The sequence below is a fragment of the Cygnus atratus genome, chromosome 17 (assembly GCF_013377495.2).
Source record: "Cygnus atratus isolate AKBS03 ecotype Queensland, Australia chromosome 17, CAtr_DNAZoo_HiC_assembly, whole genome shotgun sequence".
NCBI classification, from domain to species: Eukaryota; Metazoa; Chordata; class Aves; order Anseriformes; family Anatidae; genus Cygnus; species Cygnus atratus.
The window spans coordinates 4,274,259-4,291,192 of NC_066378.1; the positions used below are offsets into that span (position 1 = coordinate 4,274,259).

At 47.9% G+C, this 16,934-nt stretch overlaps 4 protein-coding genes across 6 annotated transcripts; 3 read left to right on the plus strand and 1 right to left on the minus strand.

Annotated features, from left to right (window-relative positions):
* Nucleotides 1-2,458: 2,458 nt before the first annotated feature.
* Nucleotides 2,459-3,740, plus strand: LOC118252894 (cytochrome c oxidase subunit 6A1, mitochondrial). Of its 3 annotated transcripts, none has more exons than XM_035556668.2 (4): nt 2,459-2,618; nt 2,719-2,858; nt 2,944-3,032; nt 3,484-3,740. In XM_035556668.2, the coding sequence occupies exons 1-4, from the start codon at nt 2,519-2,521 to the stop codon at nt 3,641-3,643; spliced, it is 489 nt and encodes a 162-aa protein (XP_035412561.1). In that variant the 5' UTR covers nt 2,459-2,518; the 3' UTR covers nt 3,644-3,740. The 3 variants fall into 3 exon arrangements, with proteins under 3 accessions (XP_035412561.1, XP_035412563.1, XP_035412564.1); XM_035556670.2 differs by having other exon boundaries at nt 2,959-3,032; XM_035556671.2 differs by lacking the exon at nt 2,944-3,032 and having other exon boundaries at nt 2,460-2,618.
* Nucleotides 3,741-6,309: 2,569 nt separating this feature from the next.
* Nucleotides 6,310-7,702, minus strand: TRIAP1 (TP53 regulated inhibitor of apoptosis 1). Its single transcript, XM_035556672.2, has 2 exons — nt 7,480-7,702; nt 6,310-6,954 (listed from the first exon to the last, which is right to left on the minus strand). The coding sequence occupies exons 1-2, from the start codon at nt 7,624-7,626 to the stop codon at nt 6,871-6,873; spliced, it is 231 nt and encodes a 76-aa protein (XP_035412565.1). The 5' UTR covers nt 7,627-7,702; the 3' UTR covers nt 6,310-6,870.
* Nucleotides 7,703-7,733: 31 nt separating this feature from the next.
* On the plus strand, nt 7,734-9,745 carry GATC (glutamyl-tRNA amidotransferase subunit C). Its single transcript, XM_035556539.2, has 3 exons — nt 7,734-8,128; nt 8,517-8,620; nt 9,037-9,745. The coding sequence occupies exons 1-3, from the start codon at nt 7,749-7,751 to the stop codon at nt 9,090-9,092; spliced, it is 540 nt and encodes a 179-aa protein (XP_035412432.1). The 5' UTR covers nt 7,734-7,748; the 3' UTR covers nt 9,093-9,745.
* A 4,867-nt stretch (nt 9,746-14,612) lies between these two features.
* LOC118252893 (dynein light chain 1, cytoplasmic) lies at nt 14,613-16,322 on the plus strand. The gene is made up of 2 exons (XM_035556667.2): nt 14,613-14,876; nt 15,945-16,322. The coding sequence occupies exons 1-2, from the start codon at nt 14,745-14,747 to the stop codon at nt 16,080-16,082; spliced, it is 270 nt and encodes an 89-aa protein (XP_035412560.1). The 5' UTR covers nt 14,613-14,744; the 3' UTR covers nt 16,083-16,322.
* Nucleotides 16,323-16,934: the final 612 nt, after the last annotated feature.

Genomic DNA, 16,934 nt, shown 5'->3' on the forward strand with positions numbered 1-16,934 from the left:
TGGCTCTCTCACCGCCCTCTTCCCCCCCCCCCCCTTCACTTACAAAGCTGATAAAGCCCTGGTGAAAAGGGGAACAAAGGATTTACAGATGGCAGAATATTGATTTCCGCAGTTCCAGGACTACAGGGGGAAGATGAAGAACCCCCCAGAAACTCTGTGAAGTTTGGGACACGGGCACGATCTCTGCAGCACCAACTCTGCATTAGCTACGACGGTGCCCAGGTCAGTACCTGATGGAGGGCACATTGCTATTCCGGAGGGATGAGCGGGCCCCTGAAAACCTCCAAACACGGAGAGATGAGATTACAGCCTGCACTCCCAGTGAGCACATTTGTTGTTCCCAAACCTGCTAAGCAGAGAGGTGCCTCCAGTGAAAGCAGTTTGCCACCAGGCGGGCCAGTCCGGCATTGCTCCAGGAGGCTCCAGCCCCCTCTGACAGTATGGAAGGCTTTTATAAATCTCAGCTCATCACCAGTTCATGCATTATCCATGTTCTCTTCCCACTGCTATCCAGCTTTGCAGCTAGGAAAAAAGAAAAAAGGCAAAAGACTTTTGAGAATGGGCTTTGATTGTGAAATAAAGTGAAACCTATCGCGGAACTCGCTTTTAGGACTGTTATCTGAAAGCTAACGCTCCCTGCCTCCATAAGCATTTCCATGCTTAGAACAAGCCTAAACTTTCTTGTGTTACAAACTTTTTTTTTTTTTCCTTTCAGCTTGGCCAGTCAACTCCACCTCTGCTGAACACCAGCTCACTGCAACCATTCAGATTTTTGCTGAACTGCACGGCAACACAATGCAAAGTGTTCAAATCGGACAGATGCTGCATATCCAACAGGAGGTGCTTAACGGATATCCGAGTCAGGTTACAGAAGTCCTGGCCTGATCTCCACCTATCCCACCACCACACTGAAAAAAAAATAACTTTCTGAAAGTGACTGGCTCCCATCACTTTGTTTACCTCTTAAGTAAATTGTGTAGCATTTCTGCACTCAGAAGGCTCCCAGTATTTGATTTAGGATCACATTTTTAAAGGTGACCAGCTAGTTTCTAAATCGAGTGATAGAGATCTGTTTTGGAAAAAACTCAGTTTGTTCTGTAAGGCACCAGTGCGTACAAAGGGTGGCTTTCACACCATAGGTCAGTAATCAAAGGTAGCTACTGAGGCAGCGGCAGGGTTGGGTTCATTCACCAGTATTTTCCCCAAACCTCTGTATAAATCTACGCTGTCGTGATGAACAGAATCATCACAGTGATGATAACCATTGCACATTGTACAGTTAAGAATATTTTATAAAATGGTATCAAAACATTCCTCACAATTCTATTCTTAGAATAGCTCGTTTTCTTCAAATACTTGTCTGGCTTCTTTCAGCTAGAAGAAAATTTTTGCATGGACTCGTTTGTGTATTTAAGCAGTCGCTCCCAACTTACGCTACTTTTAAAGAAGAGTGAATCAGCCCCATTAGTCTCCTGACATACCTAATATAGAGATTAATTGCAGCTGTTGGGATGATAAAGCCAGAGAAAATCCCATTTTAAATGAGCCCATAACGAAACCGTCAGCATGCTCAGGCTGAGAACAGACCTGAGCCCCATTTGCAGTGCTCTCCACAAGCCCCCTGGAGTTCCATGAGTGGAAGCAGCACTCACAAGGAACTGCTTGTAACCCGGGGCAGCTGCGCTAAGAGTTAGTTGCCAGTACTGAATAAGCTCTCTGAGAGCATTCCCTTCCTGAAGAGCACTTTCAGGGCTGTCAGGGCTGAGTAAAGGTGTTGGAGGGAACCAGGGAGAAGGACACCTTGGCTGCTCTCACCTCATGCCGTCTTTTGAGGCTATCGCAGCGGCACAGCTCAAAATCTTTTTTAGAGTCCCACTTTATGTCTATTTCCTCACTATACAAAACGGTTTGCTACTTGTTTTACTGATTTTTTTTTATTTTCTCTCCTTTGATCTCAAATGACCACACAAACAGCTTTGGAAGCATTAATGTCTGTTGCTTGCTTACAGTTGTTTTTGCCATAAACAAGAGTATTTTTGTTAACGTAGTTCCTGCTGCAGAACAACGTTATAATTTGTTTTAAGGATACAGGACTCCATCCTGGTTTCAGCAGGTCAGGCTGGAGCCTTCCCGCAGATGTTTTTCTCCTTGCTTTTTACCCTTCATATCCCTTATCTCCCTTGCTTCTGCTAGCACGAGGCTAACACTCTATTTTCTTTCAGGTCTCCTTATTCCCTCAGCTACAGCCTCCAAGTCCTCCCTATTTTGTTGGGCGCTCCCTGTTACCCCCGCCTTGGCGCTGCCCCCGACCCTCAACCACCCCCCCCAGCGCCAAGATGGCGCCGCCTCCCCTTCCCTCAGTGAGGCTGCACGAGCGCGCTCACGTGACCCCCCCCCCCCCTACCCAGGGCCACGCATGCGCAGCAGCCAGCCCGCAGCCCGCCGCAGCTCAAGGTCAGGCGGGGGGCGGAAGCGCAGCGCCCGGCCCGGGGCCCGCTTCCGGTTCCGGCGGAGGAAGATGGCGGCGCTGGGGAAGGGCTCGCGGCTGCTGCGCGCCGCCCTGAGCTCGGTGCCGGGACGCGGCCTGGCGGCGGCGGCGGCTCACGAGGCCGGGGGAGGTAACGGGGCGGTGACGGGGGCGGGGGGGGGGGGGGGGGGGGAGCTGCCCTCGGGCGGGGGGCGCGGTGCCCCCGGGCCTGAGCCGTGCGGTGCCCGCAGCCCGGCTGTGGAGGACGCTGACCTTCGTCGTGGCCCTGCCCGGCGTGGCCGTGTGCATGCTGAACTGCTACCTGAAGGCGCAGCACGAGGGCGAGCGGCCCGAGTTCGTCCCCTACACGCACCTCCGCATCAGGACCAAGGTACGGGCGCCCCTGTTTCACCGCCCCCCCCCCCTCCTCCTCCTCCTCCTCGCCGTGACCGCGGTGCCACCCGAGCTGAGCTCAGCTCTTGGTTCCTCAGCTCCCGAGGCGCTCTGTGCACAGCCACGGTCTGAGCTCGCGGCTGTCTGACACAGCACGCTCCTCGCAGCTCAGGTGAGGGACCCGCTGTACCCACAGGCCTCTCCCCAGCACCAAACAATCCCACTAACGCCTCGCTGATAAACGTTACATCATGGAGCTGCTCTGCTTACCTCAGGCTAATGCAGAGCTGCATCCCCAAGTAATCCTGCCGAAAAATGTTAAGTCATGGAGCTGCTCTGCTTACTGATGCAGACCTGCAAGCTAACAGAGGTGATCCCCAATTCTCAAAGCAGGGGGTCCTTGTGGTATGGTACAATGGATTTATATGCTTAAGTGACAGCCGTGACCTTGCTATCTAGAGGCTTCCAGCTAATGGAGATTATTTGCTACTTCTTGCTTTCTCCAGCCTGGGAGCGGTGCCAACTTGCTTGAGTCCATGTGTGCTGTTGAGCCCACAGTTGCTGTGCTGCATTAGATCCTTCAGCTGTCTGTCAGGGCCTTATTTTCTTTCTTCTTCCAACAGCCCTTCCCCTGGGGCGATGGGAACAAAACTCTATTCCACAACCCTCACGTTAATGCTCTCCCAACCGGTTATGAAGATGAAAACTGAGATGCTGACCACAGCCAGGACGCTGGCTCTCCCTGTGTTCGGACCAGGCTGCTCTGTGGGAACCATCACTTAAGAAAAACCACATTCCTTCTACAGTCAAGTTGAACGGTGGTGCATGCTCCACCTGTACTTGTGTAGAGGTCCTTTAAATAAATAATTCCAAACCTGAATTCAGGATCTGACTCTTTTGTTATCCCGTGACTCCTTAGAAGTTCCGTATTTTAGTGTTGAGGCTTCCCCACAGGACAGTGCAGGAGCAAAGGGTCGGACCAACCCAATGTTGACGCCTGCTCCTGTATCCGGTAACACTGACAACAGTCACGCGTTCATCACGAAGAACACGAAACGGAATAAGCAAACATAGAATGTAGTATTATGTTTGGTTTAAATGATCACCGTTATCCCACATTCAATATTAGCCTAATAGCTGTTCATCTGTTGATAAAAATTCAGTATGTACTGAGGCACGTCCTGCATAGTCAGCTGTTGGGATATTTAGGAGGCACGAGGCAGCTCCCTTACCCAGCCCTCCCTGAGATGGAATTCCAGCAGAGATGTTTAACTTAAGCTCTCTGTGCCTTCACAACATTAATCTTTAGCTCTCAAGTTCTCTGGCATATCAGCGCAGCTATTGTTCACACCCCTGCTTTTCATAAAGCCGCAGGCTCGTTGTACAGCGTTCTCATACAGATGCTACATACCGAAACAATTTTTGCTCCACTGCATGTCTATGTAATATACACCATTGTCACTCAGAAGCTTCTTAGCTTTGCTAGTTACAGTTTTCAAGGGGAACCTAGGAGATCTTAATTATCTTCCACAGATAACAATTCTAAGGCCCCAAGTCTGTTCCAATACGCTGTTAACTTTGAAGTTTTTCTTCTCCAAGTCAACTGTTTTCCAGTTCCCTCTGCAGCTTCTACATTCTTTCGCACAGCATGAAAAAGAGAAGCTATGTCTTCGCTGCTAGTACTGTTTTTCCCCCAAAGGAAGAGCGCAGCAGCCCACCCGGCGCCCCGCTGCTGGCAGAAGGGGTGGGTGTCACGTGAGCCAGGTGGGCGAAATCCAGCAGCGGGCGCTGCAGGACGCCCTGCCCCGTGCGTGCTTCGGTACAAATTTCATCCGCTTAGCTCAGCAGAACACTGTAGTGAGATGACTTCAGACAAGCTTTTGTATGTTAAAATGTAAAGAACAAGGCACTAATGGGCACAGTTTATTTTAGAGTTAGCTGGCAAAATACCACCACATTTATTCCTACATGAAGATTATAGAAAAGCAAAGTGGTTGTACGTATTATTCCTTAAAAAAACACCACCACGCCACCACCTACCTGACAGACCCTAAGATGCTATTTGTGCTGCTCCTGGAGACATGTCCCTTAACTTACCAACCAAAAGTTATTTTACGTGCACCTGAGTGACCCAGCAGTAAGCGGTAACAGCTTATTTGGTAAGCGCTCCGTTCAGCCCCTGTACAGATTGCTTTGCCAGCTGTCTGATGCACCCGTGAACGAGCGTGGTTAACCCGGGCTGTGTGACTGCTCATGGTTAGGCCATCGCTGCAGACACGGGGCACAATGTGTGTGTAGCCCCAGTGTGCTGTAGTTTCTGATCTGCACAAGTACCAGGCTGCTCTGCGTTTGCAGTAGTTACTCAGAAGCTGTGGTGCAGACAAGCCAGCTGTGGTTTGAGAACTCCAACTTTTTAATTAAAAAAAGCCTCTGAATGGCCCTTCTAATAGTGCTTGAGAGCATGATACTCACTTTTTTTTCTCGCTGCTATTCTAGGACAATTAGGAAGTTCACTTCTCTTTTGTCCCCGGTCCAGAATATTTTGTACTCTTTTAGCTGTGTTGGTGTAGAGGGGACAGTTTGGCTGATCCCTGCCCCAGTGCTCAGCGGGCCACTGGGTGAGGTGCAGTGGGTCCTGATCCCTCACTTCTCTTTCGAACACCCCTCCTCTAGCTGCTGCGAGATCTGCAGGAGTAAAGCTCTGCTGCTGAAATATCTCAGGATGGACAAAGTATGAAACAGATTTGGAGAGGAAAAGGGTAATTCCTAGCAACTCCTTCACAACTACACAAGGAGTACCCACCATCAGCAACCTTCTGCTGAGAAGCTTCCTTAACTCCTCCACTGCCATTCAAAGGAAGAGGATTTCAGATAACTGTTTTAGGAAAAACAAACAAGTGCCCACTGCTCACTGTCAGGTTACACAGAGGAGTAACACACACAGCTCATTCAGATGGGGTATCTGGCAAGTCAGCCGAGCATTTCAACCAGTCAGAAGTCACTCCTGCTACATAACGAGTAACTTGCTCAGAGTTTCTGTATTTTACAAGCCAGCTCTCTACTAGGTGTGACATACACACCTAGTTACATGGTCAAGGGGCAGTTTCACGAGCAGGTGAGGTTCCCCAAGAAGCAAGACAGGCAGCTGGAGCTTTTAACATTCGTCAAGCTTCAATCAATGTTGCTCTCTTTCAAGAGATGTTTTAACTGCATCGAGCAAAAACCTAACAGGGACTGTGGCCAACCTGGTGCTTTGTGGTAGTGTGCAGAAAGATGGCCAGGTCCGCCCAGTTTCACTAAAGGGGAGAGAATTCAAGTTCAGGATTGTTTCAGTACCTCAGAAAAGGCCAAAGAAAGCAGCCTCTAGGTTAAGTGTGTTCTCTTCAGTTTCTGTTGCAGGCCATCTCTGTCCCCCTTGGAGGTCATAATCAGGTTCTACTAGACAGGTGCCCGCTTGAACAAAGTATAACCGGGTTATATTTATTTTAGCTAAGTAAGTTATTGCAGGTCCAGCAAAAGTGCTTTTCTACCATCTCTGTTGCTGACACAAAACAATGCTTTAGCCCCTAAGCATTCGGGATCGTATAAATCAAACTTCTTCCACCAAAATCCAGCACCACAGAGATGAGACAAAGGAAATTAACCTTCTTCATATTCCTTTTAGACACTGTCAAGTGTTATATAAATAAGCAAGAGAAACGAGTCATAAACCAACTCCTAGTAAGTTCAACATCCCAATACGCATTCTCCCATCACAGGGTACATTCAATGGGAAGTTAGTTAAACCGTCTGTTCACACTGTTAGATGCTGAACCACCACCGAAATTCATTCAAAAGGAGGCAGAAGTTACCACGTGATCCAGTCTTTTTCTGTGGCAGTTTGCTTTTATAAGTGAGAGCATTCCGCGCTTCCTAAAAACACAGCTCTTATGCAGGTGGCGTGCTGTCTTCTGCCTGGTCACGTTTCAGTCCAAAGGCCTGCGTAAGTGACTCCATCCATACAGCTGAAGTCAAGAGGAGTTTTCGGTTTTCGCTTTGCTTGCGCCCATGAACTCCAAGCCTTCTATGGGTATGTCCTTCTCCTTGATTGCTTTCTGGGAAGAAGAAAAACAAACAAACAAAAGTTAAATTTGAAGTGTTTTTTAGTGCTTTATACAGCACTTTATAGTGCTAAATGACGTAACGTTTGGTACCAAACACCATCTACAAGAAGCAGCCCCAAGACTGGCTGGGATGCCCTCCTAACATCAGGAATGCCCCGATACGCACAGGGAGCTGCCGACCCTAGCACGCAGCCGGCAGCTTCTGTGCCTGGCAAGCGGCGTCAGGCAGAAGAACAGCGGGGGCACCGAGGGCTGCTGGCACGGGCCGGCGGCAGCAGGGAGCGGGGCTGCCGGGCCGCTGGGGGGGGACAGGGGAAGGGAAGGGAGGGGAAGGGAGGGGAAGGGAAGGGAAGGGAAGGGAAGGGAAGGGAAGGGAAGGGAAGGGAAGGGAAGGGAAGGGAAGGGAAGGGAAGGGAAGGGAAGGGAAGGGAAGGGAAGGGAAGGGAAGGGAAGGGAAGGGAAGGGAAGGGAAGGGAAGGGAAGGGAAGGGAAGGGGGTGCCGCGCCGTGCCCGCACCTGCACGCAGAGCTGGTAGCGCTTGAAGAGCTGCCCGCAGGGGTCCCCGCCGCTCTCGCCCTTGAGGAACTTCTCGGCGAACCAGCGGTTGAAGCACTGGTCGTACTCGCGCTTCAGCTCGGTGCACGCCTCGCCCACGCTGTTCATGGCGGCGGCCTCCGGCCTCCCCCCTTCCTCCTCCTCCTCCTCCTCCGGGCCTCCTCCCTCCGCCGGCCCTCCCCCGGCGCTTCCGTCGCACGGAGCTGACGCGCGGAGCCCCGCGGGGCGCGATGCGGCTGTGCCGGTGCCTCCCCGCCGCCCGCGCCGCGCTCTGCTCCTCGCCGCGGGGCCCCCCGGTACCGCCGGCGGCGGGGCAGCGCCGGGAGCGGGTACGTGGCGGCGGCCCCGCGGCCGGCCCGGGGGGCCAAAGGGGGTCGTCGCTCCGCCCGTGTCCCCGCCGGCTCGCCGGGGGGGGCGGGCGGGCGCTGGCCGGGCTCTCGCAGGGCTCGGTGGGCGGGGAGGTCCTGCGGCACCTGGAGCACCTGGCGCTGGTGGATTTCCGCGACCGGGAGGGCGTGGAGAGGCTGCGGAAAGCCGTCCGGTTCGCTGACCAGCTCCGCGAAGTTAACACCGATGGCGTGGAGCCGATGGATTCGGTACTAGAGGACAGGTAATGAGGCGCGGGGCCTGCTTTTAACTGGTAACACGTCCACCCTTCGTTTGTTTGTATGACTTGCTTTCTGGGGGTCACCCTACGTCTGCATTTCGCCCCTCTTACAGAAAAGTTTTACTGTGCTTTTGTGTGGAAGAAGGTTGGCACTGGCACCTTAACGTGTAAGCATAGCAATGATGGACCCCCGTTCCTGCCTATATCTTACCTATCATGAGTGATCCGCACGCACTGCGCCCCAAACATCGTTCAGTGGCATTCTTTGTTGCTTCAGAACATCCTAACGCTTGCCTTCCTGCTTACCCAAGACCCAAAAACCAGCTTTAGAGATGCATGCTTCAAACTCATAGAACAGCTTAAAGACAAGCCAGTAATCTTTGTTCCTCAGGTGTCTGTACCTCAGAGAAGATGATGTTACAGAAGGCAACTGCACAAAAGAGCTGCTGAATAATGCCAGAGAGAAAGTAGAGGAATATTTCGTAGCCCCACCAGGTATTGTCTTGTTTATAAAAAAAACTCTTAATCTTTCTTGAATTAATTTGACAAACTTAAGTTGCCATGGCTGACTTTACTTTCAGAAATATTAGCTAGTAATAATGAAATACTAAAATAAGTAACTGTAGTCACCTGTTTAAAACACATGAACACCACCACCAAACCAGAAACAGACTGCGGTCTAGTGGTCTAAAAGCAGTAGAGAGGCCAGTCTTACTTTAAAGCTGCTGCACACGTTGAGTTGTTATTTACAGGAAGTTAGTTAGACAACTTTCTTACATTCTGTACTCGCTCGGGAAATTTAAGCTGTCTGTATGTACTCAGAATAAACTGGAGAGGCACTTTCATGTTAAGTTGTGCTGCCCAGAATGTGACTTACAGCTGGTCTCACACAACTCTTTGTTTTCTATCAGGTAACATCCCTTTACCAAAGCTAGAAGAACGGGAGACTTTTCTACAGGACTCTTAGTGAAAGAACTCAAATGTCACTTCTGATTTTATTGGGAAACTTAAGGTTTGGACAGTCACAACTGAAATACCCTCGCACTTAGTTTGATCAAAAGAAGAGCAACTGCACTGCTAAACTTTTTACAACATCCTTTTGCTGTAAATTGTCTTGCTACTGAAATACTCACTGTTTGTGAAGCTGGAAGGCAGCATGAGAGATGACCTTAATACTTGCATTTAGCAAAGTGTATTTGATGCTGTTCTTTAAGATACTGAGTGACGTAGAGGCTTCAGAGAGAACATTAAAAGCTGATGATTAAAAAAAAAATAAATTTATTGAACTGGTTTGTCAGTAAAACAAAAGAGGTTGGAATATTGTATCTTGACTATGTATCACCTTTAGCTTAACTCTGGGTCTGATAGAGTCAGAAGTAACAAAGCCTGGTATGGCAGAGGAGTCGGTAACATTGTTGAGCATCTCTGTCAAGTACAGACAGAACTCAGATTTTCATTACAGAAGAAAAAGGACTTTGAGAAGATGATTGACTCAGATGTTTTGCTTGCACTGAATATTTCCTTTTTTGTATCTCTGTGCGCCATGTCTGTATGGGTTACCTTCTAGTTCCCACCTTGTATTTTTATTCTCACGAATTAAATACCTAGATTTGTACAAAATGTGAGAAAGATTTTTAATTTTAGATTATTAGCTATGTCTGTGTATGAAAAGTACTTTGTAAGATGGTGCTGAAGAGTAATGGGTTCAACTATAGGGCTTAGCCTGTTACCCTCAAGTAACAGTCATGTGCCAATTCCATGAAATTCTGTAAGGAAATCTCTGGAGCAGACACCTTGGCCGTCAGCTCCCAGACAGGATGTTTGTCATAGGAAGGTCAGCCATGGGAAGGGGGTTGTTATGAAGCTGCACAGCTGCAAGATCAACACAAGCCCCCCACACTCTGCCTCAGTGGCTCAGAGGGCAGGAGACCATCACAGGAAGAAGTGCTGTGCTGGCCAAATGGGGAGGACTGCTATAGCCAACAAAATACATTACCGCTGTCTCATCCTGGCAGAGAGAGCTTCCTTGCTGAATGTCTACCAGTCAGAGGAGATAGACAAAGCTCGTTGAGGGAAACTAGAGACCCACTGAAAGAAGAATACCACAGCAAATCAGAACCAAATAGTCCAGACCGTTCACTTCCAGGCATAAAAAGCACTGTAAAAGCCTGAAAAACAAACTTTTCTTCCTGGTGGTGCTCCCTTCAAATACAGATTTCAGAATCCAGATTTATTTACTCCAATTGTAATGCCATGCACTAGAAGAGATCATGACATGCTGAACCACGAAGTGCTAGAAAAGACCCTTGTAATTACTGTAATAGGATACTGCTAATCACCAGTTTGAGTCTGCTCTTAGGGCTCCTGAGAGCATGCCAGAGGGAAAGAAGGGTCTTCCATGACTGTGCTGGCACATGCTTCCCCGAGGGCAGAACTCACCTCATGAGAGTGCATGTTCTGAATCCGTTTGCAGAGAAAAGCCATTACTCCCATTCTGTCTCCCTGTACTTCTGTGTAATAACCACCACCGGCTCCATGCATGTGCTCCTTCAGGTCCTGCCATCTGCCTGACAGACAAAGTCCTGAGCATGACCATTATCGTAACTATTTCTCCTATGAACTGCATATTCTACATCCCTGCAAAGAACAGGTAATATAAATTAGCGATTCATGATACATGTGATCTCAAAAGGACACCAAGCATATGAGGAGTATCATAATTTGAAAAACACTGAGAAAAATGCTTGAGAGTTTGAATAGTGGTGGTATTGGGTTCAGCCATTAGTGGCTTGTGCATAATGCTGCATACACAAACTGCTTTGGCAAGCTCCCACTCAGGCCATTGTGTGTCTGTCATGTATTTCATGGAAAACCTAGGCTGAGTGAAAAGGACCACAGCTGCTTTTGCTGATAAGAGAAATCACAGCCATTGAGTAGGTTCTGTTTTCATTTGCTGCCCTGAAAGGTTGTGTGCTTAGTAGGATTTGAACTGTCTGGAGCTGATTTTTTTCATATTTGTCTAGCAGGAAGTGAGAGCAAACACTTGTTCCACTCTTATCGTGCCTTTTTGCAGTTACTTCGTTATTTGTTTGAGCTTCACATAAAACAATTGCTTTGATACTTGAATTCTTTAAAGGGTGTTGAATTAAAGCTTCACTTTAATCCCACTAATCCAATTCACTGCAAAGCTGTAACACTGTGCTTAAGTGTCAGGCCTTTCAAGATTCAGACCCTGCAAATCATAAACCTTCACAAATATACAAGCTCAGGCTAAAAGTCATTTATGATGCATACATAAATCACGAGGAGAAATTTCAATGGGTACCATACAACAAGCATGTTAGCAGAGAATTCCCAGTTTGAGAAATACCCACACGTTCTGCCCATTTTTGGCCTCCTCCTTTGACTATCAGAGAGAATGGGGACAACATTATTTACATAGAAAAAGGGAGAGGAATTTGAGAGTGAACTGCATGGCTGCAGGAGCTACCAGCCTAAGGTATCATCAAGTAACTATTTAAAAGCAACAATCAAACCAACAATTTGGACAAAGATGATCCCACATTCCCCATGCAGCAGAGGCTAGTCTTAAAACTGCCGGTTCGCTGCTGCTCCCCTACCCACACACTCCAGTGAGAGAACAGACTGCCCGATGCTTGTTCCCTGCAGCCTAAACTGCATTAGAAGTTGCAAACGCACATTTCCGTAATGAAGGGGTTTGTTACAACGTCACCACTAATAAGGGAATTACAGCCCTGACTCAGACAGCCACAACCACCAAATGAGGAACCCTTGCAAAGGCCAGACGAGCTACCTACGGGGCAGCATACGTTAGTACCTTGGCGTCCCATGGCCTGTGTACTGTGGAGGGTGCTGTGCCCCACAGGATGGCGTGAACCCCCTCTGGGCCCAGGTGACACCCTGAGGCAGGGGCAAGACGCCCCTCTTGGTGCTGGTTCAAAGCACAAGCAGCTCTGGGGCTGGCTCACATCCTTACAGTGTTCTGCCACGTTGCAATTTATAAACCCAGGCAAGCGAGTAGCTAAAGTTAAAGACCTGTATAACAAAACCGTGACCTGTAAATTCTGCCTAACTGCATAATATGTATTTGTAAAACAACTTGTGTTTTCTCCGTGGTTAGTAGTTAGAGCAAAAAGAAAAATAGTCCATTCAGTTAAAAAAAAAAAGGGGGGGGGCGGGGCAGATACTGAGCTGCTGTAAATGTCTCTAGTTCCCCTGGACACTATGGAGATAGCTTGACTTACACCTGCTAAGTTTTTTTCCATTACTATACAGATCTGTAAGATATAATAAACTATTAGATGCCCTAGCATATAGATGCCAGGTTTACAAAGAAAATTTCAAGGGGGAGGTTTCTTTAGTTGCATGGAAATACAACAACTGAAGTTGGTGTATTGATAATAATGATTATTTCATGTTTTGGTAGTAACTAGGAGCCCCAGGAAAAAATCTCTATTAGCTGTAGTGATACTATATTCAACATAGCAAAAAAAAAAGAAGCCTCAACTGAAAAATGCTTGCAATCTAAGCTCCATCTGCAACAGGAGTCTCATGGTATACATTGTCCATTACCCAATTTTCTTTGGCACCTCTTCTACTCCAGCTATCATCTCCTGTATGTATTTGTTCTGCCTTCCCCTGCAGCTCTATCCCGAGGGAAATTACACTTTTACATTCTTGATCAACAAGTAAAGCTCTAATGTTTCTCTTTAAAGCTATGTATCTTATGCTTTTATGTTTCTCTTTAAAGCCATGTATCTCACCCACACTGACATTTCTTGCAGTCGTCATCACATCTGTTCCTTCAGCTAACCATTTCTTAATAAATGCACAGAAATGTGCCTGCAGCTACCAAACAACCACCTCCTCAGAGATTCATGGGTGTTTCTAAAGTTCATTGTAAGCACTGGGAAGATTGTTAAATGGTTCGTTTCTGTCAGCACAAAACTGTCTAGTACTTAAAGAACCATTGCTAGTGCTGCAGAGGCTACAGACAGTTCTGTAAATTGTTTATGGTGGCCCCAAGACTATCCCAAAGCTGCTTCTTTAAGTTGTTAGCACACAAGGTTTCTTACACCCTTTCACCTGCTGCATTAAATCAGATAAGTTCCCTTAATTTCATAACTTTCAAAGTTGTTCCTAACACACACTGATGATAGTGGTATAGAAAACAAAGCTGTGAATTATATCTCATCTAATTGTAATGCTAAAACCTGGCTGCTAAAGCTGAAAGTTATTTATGAGATACTGTAGAATGGCAAAAGTACTACATTATCCAGTTTTAAGATTTTGGGGGAGAGAATATTCTTCTGAGGTTGCCTCAGAGCTTGAAAATGCAAAAGGTTTCTTGCAGTTATGCTACTTTTGCTATGAGTGACACTGAGCAGGTAACTATACCGCATTAACATTAAAAATATTTTCATTTTCAGTGAGGTGGATGACTTTTCTGGAGTTTATTTCTACAAGGAAATGGCAGTCCCACCAATCAACCTTATAAAACCTCTTTTAAGTCAGGCTGTGCTGTTTGCTATAGACAAAGCTCAGAGTCCTGTTATTAACAGATCACCAGCTGTGGAACACTCAACAGCAATTTTGTAGCTGCTGATGAGAGTATAAGCAGAAAGTGCCCCAGGGAGAGTGAAACTAACAAAACAGAGCACTGTGGATCTCCCCAAACATCTTGCTTCATTAGAAAAAAAAAAAAAAAAGCAGGAGTTAAGAATTGCAGAAATTCTGAGGTCTGAAAGAGGTGCCTCAAATGACACTTAAGTCTGATGGATTCAGTTCATTAAAGGAACAAAGTTTGGAGCTCACTTGATCACAGTAAATAGGGGTAAAAGATTTTTATCAGAGATCACTTAGTCTGAAAGACAGTGACAAATTGAAGAGAAATATATTGATAGGAAAACTGTTCAAGTGTGACTTATAAGCTATGGAACGCGTTCCTGTGACGTGGGCAGGCTTTCCCCTCAGCAGGAGGCATCTCGGGGGCAGGGATGCCGGCTCACAGGGAGGCAGCAGGCCTGCTGCAGAGATTGAGGGGAAATTCCGTGAAGTTTTTCTGTGTTGCTGCAACCTGGGCTGGGGCGAGTAACAAAATGGCCTTGGGGGCCATGCATCAGCTACAGGAAGGAGTTTTACAGAAACTGGGACATATTTAGACGTGCTGGAGGCTGAACTCATTTTACAGAACGGGTATTTTTTGCCCCGGATCAGCAGTTCTGCCGCACACGGCACGGACCCCCAAGCCACCCCTCAGGGCTGGGCCGGGCCCGCCCGCCCCCCGTCGCCATGGCAACGGACGCAGGCACGGAGCATGCCGGGCCGAAAGAAAACGCCAGAGCGAAACCCCGCCGGGGCCGCGCGGAGCGGCCAATGAGCGCTCGGGGGAGCGGTGGCGACGCCCAATGATCGCCGGAGGGGGCGGCCCCGGGGGCGGGCCCAGGCGCTGCCGGCGGCCCGCGGCGAGCACCCGCAGAGCCCCGCGCGGGCCGGGCCGGGGGAGGGCGGAGGCGGGGCTGCCGCAGCTCGTGAGGCGCTGCTCGGCAGGCGGCCGCTCCCGCAACTCGGCGCTGGGCTTCGCTCCCCGCAGGCAGCCATGAGCGACCGCAAGGCGGTGATCAAGAACGCGGACATGTCGGAGGAGATGCAGCAGGACTCGGTGGAGTGTGCCACGCAGGCGCTGGAGAAGTACAACATCGAGAAGGACATCGCCGCGCACATCAAGAAGGTGAGCCCCGGTCCGGGTCCCCGCCCGCACGGGAAGCCGGGCGGGGTGCAGGCAGCTAGGCACGGGGCTCTGCAGCAACGAGTCCAGAGACACTCGACCGTCAGGTCGGGCTTTGCTGCAGGCGGGTGGCCTTACGTTCCTTTTCCTCCTACCTGTGGAGGTCTGTGGTCCTGCTGCTCTTGCAAAACTTTCTGCTTAAGCACCTTCCTCCTTTATCTCCTTGCCCAAGCGAACAGAAGTGGCAGCTGACCTGTCCCTGGGACTGATGTGCCGGGACAGAACGCTGGCTCCATTGAGCCTATTGAGCAGCGCTGGCTTGCTGACCTGGTCACTTTTTTTTTTTTTTTTTTCCCCTGCCCACCACGTTTAAAACAAACTGTTCACACAAACGCAGAACAGATGGCTCGTCACTTGCTGTTTGTCAGTTTTTCTCTGGCTCCTACTTGGAGCCAGATTGAGCCGTAAGTTCAAGCTGCAAGATCGAGATGAGCAGAACACAAACTTGCATGCTCTCACAAAAAGTCCCTTCGTCTCGGGGGCTGTGGGACACTACAATACACAGGCACTGGCTGTAAGCTTCTATTCATACAAGCCTCGTAGGTACGAGTTTATCTAAAACTCACAGCAGTCTCCCAAGTATGATGGGTAGAAGAAATATTCTCATGACATGATATTAAGGATGCAGCAGAGAATTTCCCATTAAGAGTCCTTTCAGCATCCTTATTAAGGATTAGCGAGTGAAGATAAATAAACGGCTTAATTTCCGTAGATTTAGAACAAAGTTCTTAAAAGTTTCCATTTGAAGTCACGGTATGACTTTTGCAGAAAAATTATTTTCCCTGAACATATACATTTTAAACTTATTCCTGCTTTGTTAGGAAGCTTTTTTTTTTTCCCCTTGGTAAGCAGCAGAAAGTACTAAGACAACAGATGATCCCTGCACTTAAGAGCATATGCTGCTCCTTAATTGCTTTCTTCAGAGAGGGATACTTGCTAACAAGTTACATATCAGTGCCAAAATAAATGTTAGTACAAGCAATGCTAAATTCCGAGTTCTCTCTTCTGCAGGAATTTGACAAGAAATACAATCCCACTTGGCACTGCATCGTGGGAAGGAACTTTGGCAGCTACGTGACTCACGAGACCAAGCACTTCATCTACTTCTACCTCGGCCAAGTCGCTATTCTTCTTTTCAAGTCTGGTTAGCACCGTGGACTCCCCCTGACACTTGCGTCTGGTTACAGGACTGCACACTAAACCCAAACAGCCTGCTACCTTCAGCCTTCCTCAGGAAAGGCCTCATCTTCAGGTCTTTTGTTGTATTGTTAATGGTCAGGGATTTTACTGTAGTAGCTGTTATTTTCATTGTGGCTATGAAAATGTCTTCCTTGTATTTATTTTCTTTCGAAACACAGCTTCTTTGCTAATAAAACTACTGGAACAGTTTGTCCTTTAAGACTCTTATCTACCCTTCTGCTGTCTTAGTGCTTGCATTATCTCTTTATTCCCCTGTGAAGGAAGGAACATCCCCACCCCCCTTTTTCCCCTAAATCCACAGCATCTGAATCCTGAGCTAATCTATGAATACATCGTCAGTCAGTAAGGAAGAATAACAGGATTTTTCCTGAGAGAACATGGAAAAAAGACTGCTCTTTGAGTCTCGATAAGCATTTCGGTATGTATAACCTCCGGTGCAAATTCTAGAGTTCAGCTATGTTGTGGTGGAATGAAGTTGCTTTTCTGATTTTGGGAAAACTGGTGAATAAAAGCAACAGTCCTTTTATTTCCTACTCTTCAGAACAGAGGGATTTTCATTCTTTTATTACACAGCTGTCGCTTTCGAATATAACTCGTTCTCTAGCTTTGAGTAGTTTATTTTTTTTTACTCTTCCTATTTTTTTTAATGTATCCTGCAACAGAAGGATCAAGTCTTCAATAGTTTAAAGATCAGAAGCAAATGTGTGGAATTTTTATGGAGATGTTCTACAACCAGCATCGACAAAAGAAATGTACGTTCGCCTGATTTGATACGTAGGCAAACGTACATCATCACATTCC

Excerpts from the sequence above, each read along its gene's own strand:
- LOC118252894 (XM_035556668.2), top strand. The coding sequence starts at position 2,519 with ATGGCGGCGCTGGGGAAGGGCTCGCGGCTGCTGCGCGCCGCCCTGAGC. Across the intron at positions 2,619-2,718 it reads GGCTCACGAGGCCGGGGGAG|CCCGGCTGTGGAGGACGCTG; the intron begins GTAACGGGGCGG and ends CGGTGCCCGCAG. Across the intron at positions 3,033-3,483 it reads GCACGCTCCTCGCAGCTCAG|CCCTTCCCCTGGGGCGATGG; the intron begins GTGAGGGACCCG and ends TTCTTCCAACAG.
- TRIAP1 (XM_035556672.2), bottom strand. The coding sequence starts at position 7,626 with ATGAACAGCGTGGGCGAGGCGTGCACCGAGCTGAAGCGCGAGTACGAC. Across the intron at positions 6,955-7,479 it reads GCTACCAGCTCTGCGTGCAG|AAAGCAATCAAGGAGAAGGA; the intron begins GTGCGGGCACGG and ends TCTTCTTCCCAG.
- GATC (XM_035556539.2), top strand. The coding sequence starts at position 7,749 with ATGCGGCTGTGCCGGTGCCTCCCCGCCGCCCGCGCCGCGCTCTGCTCC. Across the intron at positions 8,129-8,516 it reads GATTCGGTACTAGAGGACAG|GTGTCTGTACCTCAGAGAAG; the intron begins GTAATGAGGCGC and ends TTTGTTCCTCAG. Across the intron at positions 8,621-9,036 it reads ATATTTCGTAGCCCCACCAG|GTAACATCCCTTTACCAAAG; the intron begins GTATTGTCTTGT and ends GTTTTCTATCAG.
- LOC118252893 (XM_035556667.2), top strand. The coding sequence starts at position 14,745 with ATGAGCGACCGCAAGGCGGTGATCAAGAACGCGGACATGTCGGAGGAG. Across the intron at positions 14,877-15,944 it reads TCGCCGCGCACATCAAGAAG|GAATTTGACAAGAAATACAA; the intron begins GTGAGCCCCGGT and ends TCTCTTCTGCAG.